This window comes from Streptopelia decaocto (genome assembly GCF_964273445.1).
Source record: "Streptopelia decaocto genome assembly, chromosome: 1".
In the NCBI taxonomy this organism is placed as follows: Eukaryota; Metazoa; Chordata; class Aves; order Columbiformes; family Columbidae; genus Streptopelia; species Streptopelia decaocto.
In genome coordinates this window covers 65,595,251-65,618,556 of record NC_138663.1, presented here as the reverse complement: position 1 = coordinate 65,618,556, position 23,306 = coordinate 65,595,251, and the positions used below count along the sequence as shown (strand labels likewise).

Sequence of the window (23,306 nt, the reverse complement as noted above, 5' to 3'; positions counted from 1 at the left end):
AGCTGGGATACGGCACATGAGAAGGAGGGTGCAGGTTTGATCAGTGCACCTCCCAGTATTGACACTGTGCTGGCGTGCTACACTGGTGACCCCAGCACAACATATCACGTACCCGACGGGCAGTGGTGTATGGGGAAGGATGGGATGTGGTAACACACAAGATTAACCCCACTGCTGTGAGATTTTTTTTCTCTGTTGCATCTATCTCCTGTTCTGTATTTTCTCACCCTTGCTTACCTGAGGGTTGTCATCTCCCAAATAAAACCTGGATGTTGCTCATGTTCTGTGTATGAAAGCCACAAAGAAACCCTGTAGCTACAGAAGACTGAGTAGGAGACAACTCCCCACCGCCCCTGGCCTCCAGTCAGTTCCAGGAAAAAGAAAAAGTAGGGTGTCGTGTTGTGGGAGAAACAGTCTTTCTCATGGGACATAAAGCTTTGTGTCTGACTAGTAGTGGAGGTCTCCTGGCACTGATGCTAATCCTGCCCAGGTTTTACTGTGCAGTACATAATGTAAAAACACGTGATAATTCCTTCTGTAGAAATTTTTCATTTTCTAAACAAGTGTGCTGTGTTCCTACGTCCTGTTAAACCGCTGCTGTGTGCTGCTCCAGCAGCCTTACCTTAACAGCTTGGCTGGTTTGCTGGGTGGTTTGGAGCCTTTTGATGGAAGGCGCTATTTAATTATCAGCGGTGTTATGTTCCCAGAGCTCCCTACATGAAAGCAAAATACCGGCAGTCTGTAATTAATCTAAGCTAATGTGCCACTGTTTATACTCCATTTCCCAAACCAGACAGATGTAAGAAGACACCCAGCCTTCATCTGGGATCCTCCCAGGTTATTTCTGAGCTATCTTTGGAGAACTGCAGTGAGTGTATCTACCCACCCCACAAGTCCCTCAGAAATGAGTACCTTTAACTTTTCTAAGGAATGAGTGGGAGACTTTGTTTCCTAGCAGGGAGCAAGGTTAATGCCTTTTCGTTTGCGTTACCACAGCTGACGCTGTCTGGAATGGTACAGGAGCACATAACTCCTTCAGTAGTCATGAACTTTGCAGTGTGAAAGGGTCCGATATAATAAGCCTTGCTTCCTCCATGGCTCCCCTGGCTTTGGGTGAGGAGGAAGCAGCTGACTATGGGGATGTGCTGGATCTCTTTGGTGGAAAGAAGAGTGATTCTCTGGGACTCCAGTTTTAGAAGTAAAATATCATATGTTCATTTCTGATCAGTCTGCTACAAATATTTAGCAGGAGGAGGTGATGAAAATGCTTAGAGCTGTGGAGAGACTGAAAAGATTATGCATCTTTAGTCAGGGGGAATAGTAATAAAAAGCAACATGACAGAAGTATATAAACTTTGAAGTACAGAGAAGTAAACCAGGCATTCCTGTGTATACTTTTACATGATACAAGGTTTTCAATGAAATTGAAATAAAACATCTGACATAGGTGAAACTTATTTTTTCCTAACAGCACGTAAATAACTGAGACCAAGAACACAGTAGAGTGCAGGAAGGATTAGACATTTATGTGGATAAAAATCTTATGCACAGTTTATGAATTTCATTCTAGCTGTTCTAGAAGGTATCAGGCCTCCTGCTCTTGGACAGCCTTCCAGCTGCAGCTGGTTAAATGCTCTTCCCTGGCCACGTAAACCTCCAATACCTTCCTTTGAAACAGTGGATGCTAGCTTAGACGAGTTATTGCAGAGCCTTGTGTCCCTGAAAATCTCTGTATTGAGTGGTTGCTATAAACCTGGTTGGGATCAGAGGTGACCACAACTTTCTTATCACCTGAAGGCTGAGATGTGGCATATGAGGATGTTGTGGTCATCCTCAGGGACTGTAGATTTCAGATGGCAGTTATCCATCTTGTCAAACCACCAACTCACCTGTCTCAGTTACCTCCTTCCTCGTCATCCACCCCAGTGTTGCGGTGCATAGGTGACCTCTGCAGGTCTGAGACACAGTGGGAGATGTTACAATATCGGAGTCTATGTCGTTCCCATCCTCTTGGAGAACAATGCATTTTGAGTGTTGCATTGGCACCTTGTTTTCAGCAATATGTTTTGTTGAGTCCTAAGTGAGTTGTAAGCAGCTTAGTCACATGCTGAAGACTTTTGTTGGGTTTGACTTTTCCTCATTATGACTATGTCTTTGGGCTCTGATTGTTTTCAGTGAACACTGATTTATCCAGCTGTGGATATACTGGTGCAGAGTCGTTCTCCCGCATGCACTGGTCACGTTGTTTGCTGGGGCATCCTGGGGATACCCGGGACAGGCTCCCTGCTTCCACACCCCAGCATTTTGCTGGTTTAGCAGAGGTAGCCTGCTAGCATCACTGGCTGGGAGGGAAGAAAAAATTGTAATATCCAGCAGAGGGTGCTCATAAACAGATATCCCAAGTAACCGGGTACTGCTGGTGCCTCTGCACTCTGGTTCTCTGGTGACTGGTCCCCAGTTTTGGTGGCTGTGTCCATGTTAGCAGGCAGAGTGGGCCAGGCGGAGAGAGTCTGGAGGGTGAACAGTTAGTGCTGAAGACCTGACGAACATGCAATAGCACTGTGGGGTCATGGTTGTGGGGGGGTTATGTTGGACTAGCTCTTTTCTGGTCTCATGGATATGGAGGAGATGTGTGAAGTGTCCTCCAGCATGGTCTCCTGTGCAGTTCCATCCAGAGGGAATCCAGTTTGCTGGCTCTAAGGCTGCTCCAAGTCGCAGACCACCGCAGGGGTAGTGTGACTGACAGGAGATGTGCTTCAGGAGTGAATCCTGATTTGAAATACAACAGTAGCATGCTCATGGTTGTGTAGGTAATGGTCAGGTCTGCTATTGAATCCCTGTCACCCATGTCAAGTTGATCCTTTCTGCCATGCCGGTGAGCGCAGATACTCCAACCGCTCTCCATTCAAGGCAGTTTCCAGTCTCTGAGTTTCAAACTGAGTTTATGCCTGAACTGAACTCAAACTCTCTGTCTCTCCATCAAAGCTTCCAAGTTTGATCAGATTTTTTATTTTTATTATTTTTTTTGTCCAAGACACAAGATACAACGCAAAACTGTAACTTAGTCCCAGCTGTGCTCAGAAGGGTCACAAACCTTTTAGTGAACCTGGACTGAATTCATGCCAAATTCCAGAACCAGGTGTATTTTTGGTGTGTTTTTAGAACTGTGTGTTGTAAATGTCACACGGCTCTGAATTTGAGTCCCCAGAGCAAACATAGCATGTGATCAGAGCACGGGGATTAAGGAAGAAGAGGAGGAATTTTTCTTCAGATAATTATAGGCAGCTGAGTTGCCTGTGGTGGGAGGGGGGGAAGCAACCTTGCTAATATTCAGCACCTTGAGAATACTCAGTGTAGAGTAGGCATCACCAAACTCCTCTGCATCGAAGTGGGAAATACCTGTCTGGTCTGTAATCCAAGGCATTATTGAATTAAATAAAGAACATAGGTCATGATTATATCAAATGCAGAAGAATTTACCGCCATCTTTGCAAATCTCTCTTATTTTCCATAACACTTCTTCTGCCGGAAAAATCCCACAATATTTAATCAACATACCTAATTAATAGTGCTGTCTTGCATAATTCATCTTTATAGTGCTCTCTTGCGTAGGTTTCTCCACCAGTAGCTCTCAATGTGTTTTACAGATACATTCTTCTTGTGATCCCCTTTTGCACATGGGAAAAGCAAGGGAGAGGGGAAGGTAGAAGAGGCTTAGATTATACGGCCAACCAAAGGTGGGGTCAGCAATAAAATTCCAGGTTCTTAGTTTGGAGCTCTGCTGGAGCTGCTCCTCCAACCACCAAAGTGCATTTAGGGCTGGATGAAACACAGCAGCTATTGAAACAATTCAGGACAGAAAGTGGAGGAAGGCAGAGATGTGATTACGCACATAGGGAGCGGTCACGTAGCCAAATGCCGATGTTTGTGTAAAGCGACATGTTGTCTTTAATAACCGCAAGTGTGGTCGGGCACCCATTTATTTCCTCTGAAAGACAACGCGTCGAGCAGGTCAGCGCCCTCCGGCGTGATGCTGAAACACTGGATCAGTGTTGACTCAGAGGAAGGAGCTCTGCTGCCTGAGTCACCCCCATGGCTGCCTGGGGGACCCTGGTTTCCCCAGGAGTGTCAGCAGAGACCCAGCGCTGCCATCCTGATCCTGCTGAGATCGGATGAGATCATGAGCTGAAGTGGTCTGGCTGCAGTTAAATATAAAGAGATACTGGAAAAAAACACATCTTGCTCTAAGGACTAGCAGGGTGGTGTGTTTGGGGTTTTTTTAAATTATTTTTGTTTTTTTAAGTGATTTTGTCTGGAATTACAGATCTTCCCCTGACTACCTCCTCCCCACCCCCCCGCCAAATAAAAAAAGAAGACAAAAGCCTTCTTTAACTAGCCTAGTAATAATAGTATGGTTTTAAAAGTACTTGTTTAGCCAATGCTGACTATATGCTTACACAGCTACCTCTGGCCTGGGAAAGATCGAAACCACAATGGCTAAGTATAGAGGCCTCTAAAATATCTTCATATATACAGTGCCTGAATACACAAACAGAACTGGTCTCTCTTCTGTCCAGAGGAGCAATATTTTCCATAGGATTTGTATTGACAGAGGTTTTCCTCCTGGAGTTATGCATATTTATTAAAATAAAAATCCTCCAGGACTGCATCCATGTGCTGAACTCTATTCCATGACCACCTTCAACCTGATATAAGAAATATGATTTCTTCCTGAAGAAAGCACTTTTTCATTTTGTGGTGTAGCAGGCTTCTGCCTAGGGATTGTGTTTTTTAGTTGTTCTTTTGTTGGTTGGTTTTGTTTTTTTTTCTTTCCTTTGTTTTTAAAGAAAGGGGGAAACTGCTGCCAGGATTTCAGTCTTAGCTCCTGGGAACGGCTTGGGCATGGAGGAGAGAGATTCCCATCCTTGAAGTGTGGTGGGATCCATGGACTAAGTGGCCAGAGCCATGCTAGATGCTGGGCACGACGAGATGCATTTGCCTCTGTAAAGAAAGCCCGTCTGTGCGCAGCGTGAAGCTTGCTGCTGGGATAAACTACTCTTTGCGTTTAAAGTGCTTTGTAGCCTGTTTTTCGGAGCGCAAATCTCCTGTCTCTTTTGGAGCCAGACCCCTGACTTCTCTGTGTGCCTCCCTTTAAGCCTTTGACTTAACTTTGACAGTTGCTTTTGGGCAGTTGTGGGCAAAGTATTTTTTTCTCTTCCTCCTTTGTGAGCGTGATACCTCAAATATGTTCCTGCTGCTTCCCAGCTGTGGGCTCAGCTTTGTACTGACACAACATATTCTTGGGTAAATGACAGATTTCTCTGAACTGGGGTTGGCGCTCTGCGCTTTGCACGTAGCTGTAGGCAACGCGTCACATTGTTTGGTGGGAGCCAGGAGGTGGTAGGAGTGGCACACTCAACGCCTGCCCAAATTATGTGCTCCAGGGAGCAACACCTGGTTTACGAGACGTGCAGATGTTGCGTAGGTGGTCCTCAGGCGCTTGTAGATTTTCCTGTCGGTTCTACCGTGGTTATCTATGCTGGCTCTGGATTGTTTGCTGGCACACCAGCAACCCTGGAAACCCCCCAACTTTCATAATAATGAGAACTTGTCCTTCCTTTTTGGATGCAGCAGCTTCTTTAAATGTTTGTAACAATATACAGCTGAATATATAGACAGTTCTTTCAACACAAAGCCCCTGTTTGACACAGTATGTCTGCAGTTACTGCACTCAAGCTGCGTTTTGAAACTCTTCTGTCTACAAGGCCCATTCATTCTTCAGGGAAACAGTACGGAATGGGGCGGAAATGTGCCAGGACCTCCTCTGGTGGTGTTGGGAGGCTCTGACACAGGAATATCAGGCATGGGACTACTGGTGATTCTGTTTGAGACTTCTCTGACTTCCATGCAGATGTCTCAAGTATCTTTTTTTCATTTCCAAAAATAAGCTTTTGTGTTCTCATAGATATGTACCTCTCTGAGTTTAAACACGAAGGAGCTGAGATGCAGAGGAGTGACAGGACTTCCCTGCAGTCGTGCGTTGAGCCCAGAACAGAATCCGCTCTGTTATTTGTCCTGAGAGGTACAAGTCACCAGAAGCTCCCATGGTGCTCTGGGGCATCTGAGTGCCTAGGCTCTTAAAAATTTAAGCTCTAAGCCTCTTTATTTGCCTCACTCTGCTGCCATTGCTTTGCATAGCTACACACAAGGGCAATACACTGTGTAAGACACAGAGTTATAAGTTCCTGGATGAGCAATGTTATTTCTGTACTGTATTATAGCTCAGTACTTCTGTTCAGTGATGAGCTCAAAATTGTCTCAAAAATAGCAGTGATAGTGCAAGCAGAAAACCAGTACCTACCTGTGCACCGTACCTTTGCCGAGTACAGAGACATTCAGCATGACTACACTGCTGAGAGCTGGAAAGGCATTTTTTTTTCCACTCTATGATTGTGGGACATCTTACACTGGTGACAGAACTGACAAGTTTAAAGGTCTGTGATACTCATGCTGGGACAGTTTGGTGCAGTGTACATCTCAAACAGGAATGGTTCCAGTTGTCATGGCCTATCAGTCCCCTCTTTTCACTTGCATCGTAAAGCTACGCTAGAAAAATAAGATCATTCTACTTTGTGCAGCTGCATGTGAAATGCTGGTTATCTTTAGTCTCACTGAACTGAGCACATCCCTCGTGTCTCCATCAGTGGCCTCTGGGAGGGGACAGAAATACAGTCCCTGTTGACTCTTGTGGGAAACACTGTTGTTAGATCAAGAGGTGTGAGAGAACATCCGTAAGGAGGATAAAGGAGCGGGGCTGGTAGGTATCTGTAAAATAAAGTAGTGGGAGCGCTGGGACAGAGGGTGGATAGTGAATTATCTACATGTCTAAGGAAGCGTTAACAATTTACAAGTTGCAAGTTGTGTCATTATAATACCTTTATGGTATCTATTATAAGAATACAGTAAAATATTTAATCTTTATGACATCCCAGTGAGCAAATCACATCGGGATTCTGGATTCAAGTCTTGCAGGCCACAAACATTTGGGAGGATCATAATAGTTTTCAGATGTGTTTATCTCACATTTAGAAATCTACCTGTATAATGCAGCATGGTAATTGGGCTCTTCACAGGGCAAACCCTGCACAGAGGTGGAGCTGAAGCATATTGCATTTGAGGTCCATCTGCAGGGAGATGAGCGCAAGGACTAAGGGAAAGGAGTTGCGTTCCAGGCCATGAAAAGTTGCCCTAAACAGAACAATCATCAACTCTTTTCTGTTGCCAGTTGTGGAGAGCATTAAAAACACAGCTTAATCTACAAGAAAAACAGAATATTTACGGTGGATCTGGAGAAAAATTATTAGAAGTAAACTAGAAGTGGCTGGGTAGGGGAGCGGCAGGCTGTGCCTTTAGGCAGACTTTTAGGAATGGGTAAGATAAAGCCTTGTCAGAAATGATCCAAATATACTTGATCCCACCTCTGTGAAGAATTTGGATGGTGATCTCTGGAAGTCCCCAGTGTCTCAGTGACACTGTAAGTGGGGCTTTTCAAGGTTATCCATGGACAGCAGGCTGTGTATAAATAGAAAGACTCAGGACTCCAAGAGCGAGGCTTTTCTGTGGCGTTATGCCTGGCACTCAGTTTGTCAGGGTGAGAAGGTGGAGCTGGAACTGACTCTTCACCTGACCTTAGATTTCTAGTGCTACCAGTGAATCACATAGGTCACATCCTATACCACTAGTTACTGGTGATTCTGAGTCCCTTTATCTTTGGATAGTGAAGCTCTCAAGCTATCTTGGAGAGCAGACTCATCCGTCTTCCAGAAGTTAGACATGTACAGAGTACCTTGAAGCACATCAGCCTTAATGAGTGATTATGAGCAGGCTAGGCCATTTGTCTTTTTTTCTTACTGTCTTAAAACTGCAAAACCAGTGTCTGTATGGATGGAGAGAATGAACCAGAGAGGGGCAAAAGATCCAAGAGAGAGGAGAGAAAAAAAAAAAAAAAAAAAAAGAGAGACATTTAGGCAGTATTCCAAATTGCAAAATCAAAATCCCCAGCTTAGGCACCACCTAGCTCCTGGAGGCATCTGAATTCCACAAATGCCTCATTTGCCTTTTTCTCTGTGCTTTTTTGTCTGGTGTTGTTTGCTTTTTTAACATTATTTTTATTTTTACACCTCTCAGGTGCTAAGTGTTGTGCTTACGTGCCTGCCCAAAACTGCTGGAGTCTGATCACAATCCAGAAAGAAAGCATCCTGTCCCCTCAGCCTCCTCAGGCATTTTCAGAGCACACCTAGCACACATGGACACGATAAGATCAAAAACCCAGCGGCAGCTGCCGCTTTCTTTTGAAACATCTCACATAGCAGCTGAACAGTTGGAAGGCTCAGGGATCAAAACTTCATTCTGTATTTTATCCAACGGCTGCTTTATGCAACACACCAAGAGGTTTCAGAAGGAGACAAGCCCCCAGAGTAAACCCTCCTGCTCTATAGCCATTGCTTCCTTCATCTACTCTGTTTCTTGCACCAAATAATCATTCACACTGTAGTGTGGATTATGTGAGGGTAAGGAAGAGTGGCCCTTTCTCCTGGTCCTTGCCTGAGGGCTGATGGTTAGTGCCTTCTCCAGGAGTGTTAAATTTGAAGTACCATGAAGGGAAGAAGGAATTAGGCTGGTCTCCTTCTTCCTTGGACTACTGTTTAACACAGGGCATGTTGCTGCTTCCTCTGGGTATGGCTCAGCTGCTTGCATGCAAGCGGGAGCATGGCAATTTGACAGTAGAGGAGAAGCACCTAATTTTGGGTCATGTTTGAACATAGTTCCTGGTAGCTCTGAGCAAGGTACAGAGCTCCTCAGGCAAGGAGAGCCAGCGGCTTTTCTCTTTTGGCCCGCCCATGCTAAGAGTGCTGACAGTAGGTGGCTCCATGCCCAGCAAGAAGTTGTTTTGGAGCCTCAGAGGTGTCTGGCTCTTCTTGGAGGCCACAAAAGCACTGAGGACCCTAACCCCAGGATCCACCCTTGGAGCAAGGCCCTTAAAAGCTGGGTGTTGTAGCACACACATCTTTGGTGCCAAGTCTTTTTTGGAGCTTGCTGCATGTGACTTGTACAAGACCTCCTGCATAATGGCTTTGTAGAGCCAAAGCCCAGCCTGTCCAGTAGACCATGTCTCTGCCTGGTCCTTGTTTTTTCAGTTCAGTGAGACCTACAGGACTGAAATCAGTTGGTTTTAAAACAAACAAACAGAAAACAACAAACTTCTAGTGTTGCTTCTGTGGAAAAGTGTTTCCATTCATTGTATGGTGCTGGAGTGGGACTTATCTCCCCCTGAGACCAGGATCCGTCCTGTAGGACATAGAGAAGGCGTGCTGCCCAGCCAAGCCCTGGTTTCGCTAGATCCAGCTGCGGTGGTTTAGGTTTCTGGCTGAGCCTGTCTGAAAGCGACACAGAGCAAAACACAAAGAGAGGGAGGGTCGTAAGTACCCCCATTCTCTCCTGATAATCCCTTAAAAAATAATTGCAGGCCTAAACCTCTGGCCTCCAGCAAATTTTCCACTCGATTAGAGGCTTTTGTGAAACTGGGGAAAGGGACACGCAGACTTGCACATTGTGCCGCTGCCCGAAACTTCCAGCTGGGATTTTTTCCATCAAAAGGGGATTTTAGTAAAACCATTATAAGGGGCTTAGTCACAGAAAAGCAGTTGAGCTGAGACAGGGGTAGATTAGCTTTAACATGCTTGTTTTTGGCACTAGGGACAGGGTGGAAGTTACACCCAGCCACTCACATGCAGGCTCCCCCTGTCTGGCTGAGTCTCCAGCAGGTGTGTGCGGGAGATGCTGTCCCCTTATGTCCCCCCGTGTGCCTGAAACGGTGGAGGTGAGGGGAGGGGAGCGGGTAGCCCAAGCGCGAGTCCTCGCGCCGTGTGGTCTAGGTCTGGAAGTCAAAAGTTGCTGCCGCTGGATCGGTCTTCGGTGTGGTCTGGGTGAGTTTTTTTGATAATGGACAGGTGCCTCTCAGGAAAGAAAACCATGAGGGGTGATGGCATTTACAGCCTTAAGGACCGTGTCCTGCCCCTGCCTTTGGTCTGCATGGGTGGTCCCGAGAGTCGCTGCAGGGACAGTCCTGGTGAAGATGTAGATAGAGCAGCTGGGAGAGCTGCAATCCGAGCCATACCTGTTGTTTTGACTGGACGTTGGCCTTCAGGGCTGTCAAGGCGGCGCTTTTTGTCAGCTTGGCGTTTGGCTGGTGAGGCTTGAAATAAAAGCTGTGGCAGCTGAAGGGTCTGAACAGATAGGGATGGCTTGTTGGAGCAGTTCTTCCTGCTGGGAGCTCTTCTACAGCCCACACTCAAACATCAGGGCTTCTGGGGCTCCAAGTGGCAGAGCTTGGTGTGAGAAGAATCGGAAGGTGTCCTCTTCACTTACTCTTCTTCTGTCCTGACCGGCCCTCTCCAGGGCTACCATAGGTTGGAAAACTCATACCAGTTTTTGCTGCTCCAAGTGGCAGAATCCAGCAGGACTGGAGATAGGAGAGGTGGGTGCCAGGTGCTGTTTGGCTGCTCCCAGATTTGGGATGTAACCTTAGTCAAGCTGCTTCCACCTCTCTTTCCCCATTAGTGATGACACTTTACTTTCTGCCATCTGTGCATGTAATGAGCCATGCAGAAGCTAATTATTAATGCTAGTAGGGTATAGCTGCTCCTGAAAAAGGCACTGTCACTATATCTGTAGAAGCAGTGTGAGAAGTGGATTAAAAATAAATAATAAAAAAACCCCAAAACCCCTGAAATTGCAAGCGTTAAGTTCAGTCCTGTTCTGCTACCATTCTCATGCTTGCACACCTTAAAACAAAACAAAACAAAAAACCAAACAAATTGTTAATGCCAAGCTATAGATGTCAAGAGATGCAGACTTAAGGCAGAATTACTAAGCCTAGGACAGGTGTTTTCCTGAAGGCAGCCGGCTCTCACCCAGTGATGAGGTGCCGTTGTCCAGCTACACCGGCTACGGCTTCTTCCCATTTTTTTTTTCGTTTGATTCGTGGTGCAAAACCCTCAGGAGCCTTTGGACCGGGTGCAGGGGTGTGCTTTAATTTTAAATTAATTAACGTGCGAACCAAAACGTGTGAAGTTGTAATTAATTAAATGGGGGGCAGGGACACCTCGGGCCGGGATGAGCCAACTCGCCGCCCCCCTCCCGCCGCTCCCGGGCAGCCGGGGCTCCGCTGGGGCCCGAACGGGCCCCAGCGGAGCCCCGGCTGCCCGGGAGCGGCGGGAGGGGGGCGGCTGGTTGACCCGGTAGCCGGCGGGCGGCACTCGGCGGGCAATGCTGCCTCCTGGTGGAACGGCGCCGCTCCTGCAAGCGGAGCCCCGGCCCGGGAGCGGCGGCGGCAGGAGGGTGGGGGAGCCGACGGGTCCCCGAAAGGTGCTGCGAGGTGGAGAGAGAAATTTGGGGCTGCCGGTGACTGTGCGGCTCCGGATAGGGGATGGGGATTTATATAGGGGATGTAGATGCATATAGGGAATGGGGTTGAGGATGCTTCACCGAGCCCACGCCAACACAGACACCCCTCCCCGTGCGGTACCATAGGCAGCATGTGCTTTTTGGTCTTAGCGCGTTCTCCCCGTTTGGTTTTACTGGGTGTTTGGCCAAAGGGATCTCGTTGTCCCCATCACCTCTAGCCAACCCGCACAGGGATCGGTGGTATGTAGGGGGGCTTTGGCCAAGTGGCTGGAGATTTGCTGGAGTGGAGAGGCAGGCGTTGCATCCCAGGTGGCTCCACAAGGCTGGAGGAGCAGAGGAAACCAGCTCGCCTGTGGCACAAGCAGCTTTACGGGGCTTCTCCCCAATGCACTGCAGGAGAAGTTTATAGTGCTGAAGCATGCCCGTGCTTCACGCTGAAGTTAGGGCACCAGGAATGCAACTGTGGCTGTCACAAACAGAGATAATGGCAGGGTTTTATTGCTGGCTGCTTGGCGTTTTAGTTTGCCAAACGAGGAAAGAGGCTGCTGGCTGCAGTGTGGTGCTGTCTGTATGCCTTCTGTGCCAACCTGCTGAGTCCCTTAAGTTGCCAGAGGTTGTAAAGTTTGGGCACTTTGGGAGAAAAACAGGGGAAGGAGAAAGAAGATGAACCTCGGATTTTTTTTATTCTATTTTAGTTTATTTTTTTTAAGCTGGGAGGGGAAGTTGCTTCATCTTCAAATCACTAAGCTCTGTCTGGAGGCACAAGACTCAAAGGAAGGAAAATAACGAGGAGGAGTTGCCCATTTCTAGATCCGAGTTAGTTTCTGTAGCAGAATAGGAGTTTGGTTTATGTCTCAGTAACCCTCTCATGTGGAAATACTTGCTCAGGGCATGTGTCCAGGCCCTGGTATTAAACTTTTGACACTCTTTCCAAAACACGCCCCAGATTTTAGGAAATATTTTAGGAAAATCCCATTTCCGTTCATCTTTCTGCCCTAAGGACAGATGGGATTTGGATCTTTCGAAATCTCCACGGTGATATTTCAAGTTGGGCTGCCATTGAGCTAATGCATTTGGTAGATTTAATTGAAGAATGGGGAGAAGCAGTACCGTCCCTGCCAGACATGGCTGGAGTCTTAAGTTCTGGCACAGGAGCCCAGAGAACCCTCTCCAGCTCTTTCTTCCGTGCAGCTCGGGGCTGGGGAATTGAGCGGGACAGCCTTGCTGGCTGGCCGTGGCGGGGAGCGTCACGCAGCCCAGCCAGCGGCTCTGGCACGGGGCCTCGCCGATGTTCTGAGGGGTCTTCACATCCAGCCTGCACCACCCAGTTGAGTTTATCGACTATCTTTTTCCTCCGCAGAAGACACTTTTAAAGAGCTGCTGGGAGAAAGAGTGCATTTTAAGGTAGAGGAAGGAGAGAGAAAAAACAAAAATTGTCCAGTTTGCTAGAAGCATCCCACGCACATAGGTTGCGAGGCTGCCAGATCTGAGGGACACCTGCCTTTGAGCTGTTAATGGCAGCCTGTGCTAACTGCTAGCTTTGGTTCCAAAAACTTTGGGTGTCCTGGCCACCCAGCTCTCGTTTTAACTCTTCACTGACCGCCAAAAGCAGGTTCAGTAGTAAGCTCTGTACTATCTAGCAGGGAGATCACCTCTCATCCTAGCACAGGCCCCAGGCGGTTTGCGTGACAGCTGCCCCGTGACCCCATTATTTATTAACAGGGAAACAAAGGAGCCCAGAATCACCATGACAAACTGATTCAGCTGAACCCGCAGCGTGGGGTGGGAAGGTATAAAATGTATAAATCTGTCATGCATGGACCTCCTGCGTGCTAGTCCAAGGGCAGCAGGACCCAGGTGGAGCTGCTTTTTCCATCCCGTCTCCCTGGGAGAGGAGCCAGCCAGTGGAGCAGCTGCTCCAGCAGAACAGGGACCCCCACACACGCAAGGGACTTTGCTGCAGCTTGTGAGTCAGCATCCCCCCACTGCTGCCCCTCAGTCCCCAGCCACCTCCTCTCTTGCCCAGTTCCTTCATCCCCGCCTTTGCATCACTCTGGCTCAGCTCCTCTTTCTGCCACCACCTCTCAAGCATGGCACTTCTGCTCCCTGTAGATACCAGTCCATAAAGCAGGTCCCTGGCTCATCCTTCGTGCCGCAGCTTTTGTGGCCACAGGCGAGGAACTCTGCTGTCCCAACTGGCTCAGCTGGGTGGGCTGGGAATGCTTTTGCTGGGCACGCCAGCGAAGGTTGGCACCAAAGCCACCACTGGGACACTGTGGGCTCACTGACACAGATGGGAGACTCAGCTCACTTCCAACTAGCGGGGCTTTTTTATGGTTTTCTACCCCAGTTGCCAACTGAGTCATGTTCAAAAATTCAAGAGTGGCTGGAGAGTGAGAATTAAGTTTCCTTGTTACCCTGAGGAGTCATATGGTAATTGGTGTATGGTTACTGGCAATGGATTATTTGTTTTAAGAAACTCTTCTCTTCCCTAGTAAACACATGTGTTCCTCCAGCCCTGGCCTCAGTGGACAGGGAGGCCTGCGGCTGTGCCCAAGGATGTGCTGTCACGCTGGGGCATGAGAGAAAGGCATGAGGAGCACTTGCTCCATTATGTGAGGGTGTCTAAACACTGGGCTTGTCAGCTTCCTTTGGCTTGGATTCCCCTTAAAGAGCATGCCAGGCCATGTGGGCTATGCTTTTGGCTTTTTTTTTTTTTTCTTAAGTGGGGAGAGGAAGTTTGGGGATTTTTTTTAGGAAAAAAAAAATCCTGTCCTAGTTCTGACTGCAGAACTTATGAACACATACCTTATACACGGTATTTCAAAAAGATGGACCCAATTTAAAAATCACTCTATCTCTGCATCCATGAACCACCCATGAGTGAAATTCTTACCACTTGAAAGGGTGGGTAACCCTTTACCTTTGACAGGAAAGCATTTGTAAAGTTTTGCGTAATTGTAATGTATTGCCATTGTGAAATATACTACCTTGAAACTTGGTCCATCTTTCTGAAACACCCTATATTTAGACATAGATGCCCCGCTATTATCCATGTGAACATGAGGCTGAATGAGATGCGATTTTTCACTCAAATCCAGCAGAAACAAACCTCCTTTACAAGAGGTGTATCATTCCTCATCCCTGGCTGGAGCTGCTGCCTACCCCAGGAAAACTAACATTTTCCGCAGTAATGGGAACCTGATCTGGAATTGCTGTTCTTTAAAATGTTCATACATATATCCTCTTTTTCAGTCAAGAAGTTACTGCAAACTTTTTTCTTAATGCAGGAAAGACAAGCCCCACAGCTCCCTCCAAGTAGGGGAATATGGATATAGTGTCAGGCTCAATTAGATCCAATTGTGGTGGCTTTCCCTGAAGTGAACAATGCAGCTTTTGTGACGGACTCCCAGCAGAAAGCTTGGAAGTCTTGGAAAGAGGGGAAAAAAACAACACACAACCCGAAGTCCAAACCTTGAGATAGTCCAGGCCTTTAGGATGCGGAGGAGATAATGTTTCTTTTTAAGAGGGCCAGAGTTGGGCACTATTTTTCCCCTTTGAAATGCAGCACTGACATAGAAGGGATGAAGTGGTTAGAGCTGGCAACAAAGAAGAATGCCTTGTCCAGCCCCAACCAAAAACACCCATCGAGGCCAAGGCTGAGCACCCGGCGCAGGGGGGAGCCTCCTTTGGTAGGACAGCCGACCCACCTGGAGCAGCACCCCAGCCAGGGCTGCCAGAGCCGGGCAGCGCGGGGGGAACAAAGTGGCCTGCTCAGAGCTGGAAGTGCTTAAAATGCAAATATACAGGAACTTCAGACCATCCCCCTCCCTCCTCCTCGGCACGGAGGGAAAGCAGCTTAAATACAGCCAGGCCTGGAGAGGAATGTTAAAAAGAGGGGAAGAATCGCCCTCCTCCTTTCCATAGGGACCCGGGCCCGGCCGGATTGAGTATGCATGACTGAGCAAGCAAGCAAGGACAGCTCCTCTTTTAACTTTCCTGAACAATGGCTCCGGCTTCTTCCACCATTTCGCATTCCCCCTCCTTCGAGGCAGGAAGGGGGCAGCGGGGCGAGCGAGCCCGGCCGCCGGGCTGGGGGGAGACGGGCTTTGTCGCTGCCCTGTAAACACCGCTTAAGCTCCATCTCCAACAACAATAAAAACCCCACATCGTGGAAGACTAAAAAGGGTCCCCATCAGGTTAAAAGTCATACGCTGAGGAGAAAGATTATGGTAGTAGGACAAAAGGATGTCTTGGATTAGCCAAACTTTTTTTTCTTTTTTTTTTTTTTTTTTTTTCATTTAAGGTTCCCACTGTACCTCCTCTTTAATCTTAGGCTGGGGAGTGGAAACCAACCAAGACATTTCAGATTTCCCAGGTCCTCATGCACCAGCAAGGGCACAGTTTTTGCTGGTTGTCTCTGCTGGGAAATGCTTTTATTTGACTGGTCTTCCACCCAGGGTGGGTCTCAATTTAAGTACATCACAAAAAAAAACCCTCTGCCATCTACCTGGGCCTTTAAAAAACTAAGAAACAGCCCTTCAGTCCCCAATCCCAAACGTCTTGCTCTACTGCTGTGTACTTGATTCACTTGCTAGCGAGCTTCAGCACTTTTGGGTTGTCCGACTTCTAATTGAGCTGACATATCACACGGATGTGCAGCTGAACTTGGTTTTTCCCCGCGGATGCTGCGGGCACCCTCGCAGACCAGACTGGTCCTACCAAACCCCTTCCTTTACAAGCTCTTGACGATGATGTTACTCAACATCCTGCACAGGAGGCACCAGGCTCTCTTCCTTCCTTCTCCGCCTCCATCACTCACTGGAACAAGGGCAAGAACCCCCCAAACTCCTGACATTTGCCACACAGCATACTTACCAAACACACCGGAGAGATAAATAGAGAGATACATGTCTTTAAAAAGCACAGACAACACAGATACGGCTTTTTTTTTTTTTTTTCAAAAACATACTTCATATTTCCTCTTTTATTATATAAATATGTTTAACCTTTTACTGTAAGAATATAAAATGTTTTAAGAGGATCTTTGTTATTTTTTTATACAAATTCACAAACAGTACAATTAATCCATAGGGGTCTCTGGGTTTGCGTTAACTCCGTGGTCTGGCCTGTTACTGTGGAGGATTTGAGATTTTGAACAGACGAACAAAAAAAAAAAAAAAAACAAACCCCACAAAAAAAACAACACAAAACCCAAAACTTACTCTTCCTCTTTAAAATAATAATAATAAAAAAAAATCTAAAGACCCAGCTCCATTTTATTGACAGATTAGAGACAAGACAGATGAACTTCAGTCTCCTCCCCTTCACATTACAGCTTCAGGGCCTGCAGGCCAGCTCTGCTCCTCTCCACCTACAAACAGGAAGCCTCACATAGTGACCTTTTGTAGGTGATCTGGGAGGGGAAAGCATTTGCATATATTTATAGATATAGTTATCATTTAAAAAAAAACAAAAAAAACAACAAACTTGCATTTTGCATGCTTCTGTTAATAGGAGCCCAATCCTCAGTGTGGGTTTTCATGTTACACATTTATGGTAGAAGAATAAAAATGCAGAAGCACAGTTTGGGTCCCCAGTGAAGAGGGAGAGGCACAACCAGAATGTGAAGGTGGGATACAATGGGGTAAGCTTAAAAAAACAAAAATTAAAAAAAAAAAAAAGGGAGAGGGGGGATGGGACGGGGCAGAGAGAAAAAGACTAACAAACCCAAGGGGCATTATTCCAGTCTAGGCACAAAAATGTTTCAGTCTCAAAATCTCTTTCCTGTAAGAATTCCAGGGCTTTTAAGGAGGAAAAAAAAACAACAAAAAAAAAGTAACAAATTAAAACGAGGTAGCCAGACATCATATATATATTTATATATATAGAATATATTCAGCAGAAAAAAAATGTACTTAAAAATCCACAAGAACAGCAACTTCAAATGTCTTTAAAAATAAAACCATGTAAGAAAATGAATACTGTGAAGAGGAGAATGAGTGAGGAAAACTGGGATCAGTTACAGGACATAAGCAAGGGATAGATGGGAGAGTAAGAGGCTGTTTTTGTAGCAGTAATTTTTTTTATGCATTTCAAAATAAAAACAGGTCACAGTATCTCAAATGAAGCAGAAATGAAGCTGGAGATTCTTCCTCCCCTGGTTAGAGGGGAGCTAGCCACACACTCTACCCTTTCACCCCCTACCCAAAGAGGAATGGATATGTAGCTAGATACGTCTATCCCTGTTGCCAAGAAGGAGAGGAGAAAAAGAGAATGACGAAAGGGAGGACAAGTCTTGGTAGCTCTCTGTCCCCCAGTGCACAGGAAAGCATAAGACACTGAGGTCTGTGTCCAGTCCCTACAGAGACAGGAGAAGGAGGAAATGGAGAGATGGGGAGAAAGAATGGAGTGCCCAGGCTTTTCCATTAACCATAGTGCAGGATGACATGGAAACGTAATGACAAAAAAGGAGAGGCTGTAGCTATCCCTACTCTCAGTGCAGTGGAGAACTGGCATAGTGGGAGGTTGTATCCACCCACAACAGAGAATAACATGGAACTGGAGATTGAAAACAGATTTAAAAAAAAAAAAAATAAAATAAAAAAATCAATGTACCTAGGGAGCAGTATTTCTGTCACAATTCCCAGCTGACAGGGGAGGGGCAAGCGCAGAGGTGGAATGGTTATTTTACCAAAAGCTGTGTCTGTGCCCAGCATAGGATGACTGGATGGCCAGGTACATAAGTATGGCTAGGAAGCCTTTTCTGCTGTTACTTTTTGTTCCCATCTCCATCCCCACTCTTTTATATAAACCAAAAATAATCTATTCTGAATACATGGCAGAACAAGGGTCTGTCTTCATCCATCCTTAGTGCATGAGGGGATGGAATCAGGGAGTGGGGATAAAGAGGGGTGTCTCTAGCCCCAGTGCATAAAAGTGTGGGCTTCTACCTGTTCTGCAGAGAAGGATGCTATGGGGGAAGGGGAAGCTCTGTCTCCCCAGTATGGAACTGGAGGCATGACTTGGAAAAAGGATAGGTGCATTCTCTCTCCTCCTGCCCCCCTTCCTTCTCCTCCTCCACAGCAAGGGGAGGTAGGCAGCACAGAAGGGTCAAGGATATACCCTCCTTCTCTGTGTTCCTCCCTCCAGTGCCATGATGTGTGGGTAGCATGGGTCTGTGCGTGCCCCTCTCTCTCTCTCTCTTTCTCTCCTCCATTGCAGCAGTCAGTCAGTGAGTCCCTCCAGAGGAGATGGAGGTCTTGGGGCACCCACCTCCTCTCACCTGACCTTCTCGCTCTCAGTCATTTCCCAAAGTCCCAGGTTGAGCACCTTGAGGCATGGCAGCTGGGTGATGCGCTCCAAGCCCCGCTTGGTAATGCGGGTGCAGCCGTAGAGATCGATGCCCGTTAGCTGGCTGAGGTGTTCGGCGATGAGCTCCAGGCCCTTGTCAGTGATGCGGACGCACTGGCCGATGTTGAGGGTGCGGAGCCCGTGCATCTGTCGCACCATGCGGTTGATGCCCTCGTCGCTAATGTGGCAGGAGCAGAGGGAGAGGGAGCGCAGCCCATCCAGGCCCTGTGCGATATAGGCTAGGCTCTGGTCCCCCACCTTGTCGCAAAAGGAGACATCGAGGCCAGACAGCCGCAGGCTGCCCATGGCTAGATGCATGATGCCCGTGTCGCTGATGTTGTCGCAGGAACGCAGGTTGAGGCTGCGCAGGCTGCTCATGTGCGACAGGTGCAGCAGCCCCGCGTCCGAGATGCCCCCACAAAAGCTGAGGTTGAGCTGGCGGAGGCGGCCCAGCCCACGGGCCAGATGCTTGAGCGAGAGGTCGCTGAGCTTCTGGCAGTCCTGCAGCGTGAGCTGCTCCAGGCCCAGGCAGCCCTCGGCTGCGCTGCGCGTCATGCCGGCCAGGTGCCCGATGCCCACGTCGGAGAGGTGCCGGCAGGAGCGCAGGTTGAGGCTCTTGAGCCGCTGCAGGCCCCAGGCGATGAGGAGGAGGCCGGTGTTGGTGATGTTGCTGCAGCCCCCCAGCTCGAGCACCTCCAGGCCCTTGAGGTACTGGGCGATGCGGCCCAGGCTGCTGTCCGTGATCTGCTTGCAGAGGCTCAGGTTGAGCGAGCGCAGGGAGCTGATCTCCGCCACGAAGGCGTGGCCCAGCCCGTTGTCGGTGAGGTTGTAGCAGCCGCTGAGGTTGAGGCTCTCGATGTCCGCCATGCCCTGGATCACGTAGCTCAGGCTGCGCCGCAGCGACAGGATCTGCACCCGCCGGATGCCCCGCGCCGCCAGGCTGGGGAAGAGCGAGGGGTTGGCGCGGCGCAGGTGCAGCTTGGCCTCCACGCCCCGCCAGACCGAGCGGTGGTAGGCGGCGTCCCGCCAGGCCGTGCACACCTGCGCCGCCCGGCCCTTGTCCCGCACCTCCAGGTACCCGAAGATCATGGCCAGCAGCTCGGGGAACAGGCACGAGATGTGCGTTTCCATCGCACGCCCGCGCCCGGCCGCCCCCGCCGGCGCCGCGCTCCTCCTCGCCGCCGGGCCCGGCCCGCTTCCGCTCGGGGCCCGCCCGCCTTCCGCTCCGCGCCGTGCCGTGCCGCGCTCTCCTCGCCGCCGCCGCCGCCCTCACATCGCCGGCCCGGGCGGCGCGGCCCGGCCCGCGGGAGACGCTGCTGCGCGGCCGCCGGCCCGGCCCCGCACCCTGCGGCCGCCGCCGCCTCTACCGCCGCGCCGGGCGGGCCGCGCCGCTGCTGCCGCCGCGCTGCTGCGGCCGCGCCGCCCCGTGCCGCATCGTGCTGCCTCCCGGCGGGCGGGCGCGCCCCGGCGGCGACGGCGGCCCCCGCGCTCCGTCCCTGGTGCCGGCTGCCGAGCCCCGCCGCCTCCCTTTGTCTCCGCGCTTCCGCCGCTCACAGCCCGCGGCCCCGGGCCGCCCGCATCCCGCGGCAGCGAGAAGGCAGCGAGGGCAGGGGGTCGCGCCGGCCCGGCCCGCCCCGCCGCCGGTACCGACTCCGCCGCTCCGGGCCCAGCCGCCGCCGGCCGCCTGCTCCGCTCCGCCGCGCGCCGCTCGCTGCTGGGCCCCGGCGCCGCGCTCCGGCCGGGCGCGAGGGGGAGGAGGCGCGGCGAGGCGGAGCGGGGGGGGAGGGAGGCAGGGAAGGAGGAGGCGGTGCCCACGTTCCCCCCGCCTTCCTCCCTTCCCCCCGCGCCGCTTGCGCAATGGTACGATCCGGAACACTCCGAGCCGTCGCCCTGGAAACAGCGCGGCCCATTCGCTGCGCCCCGCCGTTAACCGTTGCCGCGCCGCCGCGGCGTCCCGCTGCCTCCGCCCCCGCCGCTGCTCCGCCGGGGGCGCCCGAGGCCCCCCCCCCAGCGCCCCCGGCGGCCGCCGCCCCGCTTCCCGCCCCGTCAGCGAGGAGAAGTTGCGGCTGGGCGCTGCGTCGTCACTCCCGGTGACTTGTCCCCTCCTGGGCGGGGCTGGAGGAGCTCCCCGTGAGGAGGGTTGAAACCGGGGGGGGATGGCAGCCCCCGCGTCGCTGTCCAGCCGGCCGTGTCGCTTCAGGCCTCCCTGCCCATCCGTGGGGGCCCGGCGCCTGCCACAGGCCCACCTGAGTGGTGGGGTTTGCCCAGGGCCGGGCGTTGGGCTGGCTGGGAAGCAAACCTTTGACGTCCCTGGGGAACCCCGGTCTGCTGGACCCCATTAAGGACGGACAAGGGCTCATGCTGCTGCAAAGGGTTGGCCAAGGGAAAGCGGGCTGGTGCCTCGCCTCTGCCTGTTGGAGTGCAGGCTGCTGCGGTCTGCGGCTTGGCCTCAAGACTGCGTGATGGCCTTGGGAACCAAAATTTGGGAACTCCTTGTCCAGGCGTCCCTGCAGGAGCAATAGGAGTGTGGCTGTAAGTAGCGCAGAGATCTGGGTAACTGTCAAGGTTGCTAGACAGTGGACCGTTCTAGGACCTTCATGATGGGAAATGGAAAAACTCCTGAAAATGGCTTTCAGCTAATGGTCTCCTTGAACTAGAACTGAAAATAGTTGAAGTACTCACATAAATTGAGCAATTGCCAATGATTTCCAGCAATTTCTTGAAAGAATGTTTGAAATCTCTGTTTTCTATGTGTCTGTAGCCTTGTGTAATGGCAACTGCGCATGTTTCAACACTGGCCAGTACTGTGGCAGTGTTAAAAATGGGTTAAGTTCTACCAGGGATCAGGTAAGGCTTTTCAAAACAGTTTCAAAAGAGCAAGGCTGCCCTTCTGTGCCAAAGGGTTGTAAAGAAAAAAAATAAAGTTCACATCTGTTCAACACGACAGGGCGCATTTTTAATACTGTTTGGATTAGTAAAATACTAGTAAAAATCGTGGTTTCTGACGTTTGCTGTACAGAGACTTTCACTAAGCTGAAGGAATAGGCTCTATTTCGATTATCATCTAGATTTATCTGTTACAGAAACGTCCATGGCTCCATCTTCACATACAGATTCCAGACTACTGAGAGGTTAAACGTTTAGATTTCATTCTTTTTTTCTTTCCTCTTTGCTTTGAGTTGGAGGCAACGCAAGTTGAAGGACTCTGAGGTCCTGATCCTGCAATGAGATCCCTGTGTATATAAGCATCACTATCAACATTTTAGGCTGTGGTTTGGCAGCACAGAAAATCCAGCAGTACCATTACTGCTACTAGTGAAACTCCTATTCTTGGCTCAAAAACAGGGTGGCCACATGATGTGAAGCGCTGACCTGGTATTCATTCACTCTGCCTGCTCAAGTTAGTTCGACAAGTTTTTGACAGGTTAACTTTTTACTAGCAGACTTTATGCTGGATCAGGTATCGCTGTACACAACTCCAGCCAGATCAGGTATCGTCTGCACCCCGGCGGCTGGCACACGGCCAGTGCAAAATTGGCGTTGGCTCTGTATCGTGCACTCTGGCTCATTCAGCAGAAGCATGATCATGTGCCTTGGCCTGATCCCGATCAAGTTTGTACTCCTGGGTGATCCAGCAATGTGTAGACCTGTTTTTAATGATTGTGGAGCCACAGCTCCGCACAGATGCTGTACTGCGGTGTTACCCACTAGAAATTATTTTTGCAGCGTTTTCTTTTTTTTTAGTTTTGCGCTGTGGGGTAGGTGGTTAACGATGGGGTTAATAGGGAATTGATAGGGGGGAATAGATTTTGCTGAGCAGCCGTCCTGCAAACCTGCTGTGCTCAGACCAGTTGTAGAGCATCGCAACCAAAAATGATAATTTCCTTGATGCGAGAAGCAGGTGAAAGATACTGTGTGTCTCATGGGCTGCGTTGGGCTGCCTCGGTGAGGGCTGCTCGGCTGAAGACAGTGGGGTCACCTACGAGAGGGCCGAGTCCAGTAGATGTCAGGCAAGATGTGAAGGAAATGTGGTACAAAGGTGGTGCTGGTGTATCTTAGTGAATGTTGCATTACTCATAACTGGCAGAGCAACAAGCAAGTTACACAAGTCACTCTGAAAGAGTTCTAGTGAAGTCTTTTACCGTATCATCTCGAATTCAACTGCAGAATCTTACCGTGGAAGTAATGTGGCATTTCCTCTATCTAAGCCTGTTACTTTCAAACCACATTTGAGGGGAATCAGGGAAAGGTGTGCTCTTTAAGGTATAAAAGCTTAACCTGAAATACGTTTTTCTTTATGTCTTAGCATGTTGTATCTGTAATGCCTGTTGTGTGTAACCAGCAAAGGCTAGAAATAGTTGATGCGTTTTCTGGAGACCCTGAAGTTCCCTTTCTTGTATGTTATATGCTTCAAGCATCCGTGCTTCCTTGTGAATAATTAAGATTTATGTGTTAAATGGAACAGCCCCGGAATTTGAACTTTTATT

At 49.5% G+C, this 23,306-nt stretch overlaps 1 protein-coding gene across 3 annotated transcripts in view; it reads left to right on the top strand.

Annotated features, from left to right (window-relative positions):
* WNT5B (Wnt family member 5B) overlaps nt 1-23,306 on the top strand; it is a 75,145-nt gene that overhangs the window by 15,664 nt on the left and 36,175 nt on the right. Inside the window, exon 1 of one of the 3 annotated variants that reach the window (XM_082043070.1) lies at nt 18,985-19,893. The exons of the other annotated variants lie outside the window; for them this stretch is intronic. Coding sequence (XP_081899196.1) covers nt 19,132-19,893 — 762 coding nt within the window. The 5' untranslated portion in view covers nt 18,985-19,131. Of the gene's footprint in view, nt 1-18,984; nt 19,894-23,306 lie in introns of those variants that run through there. 3 annotated transcript variants of the gene reach the window in all.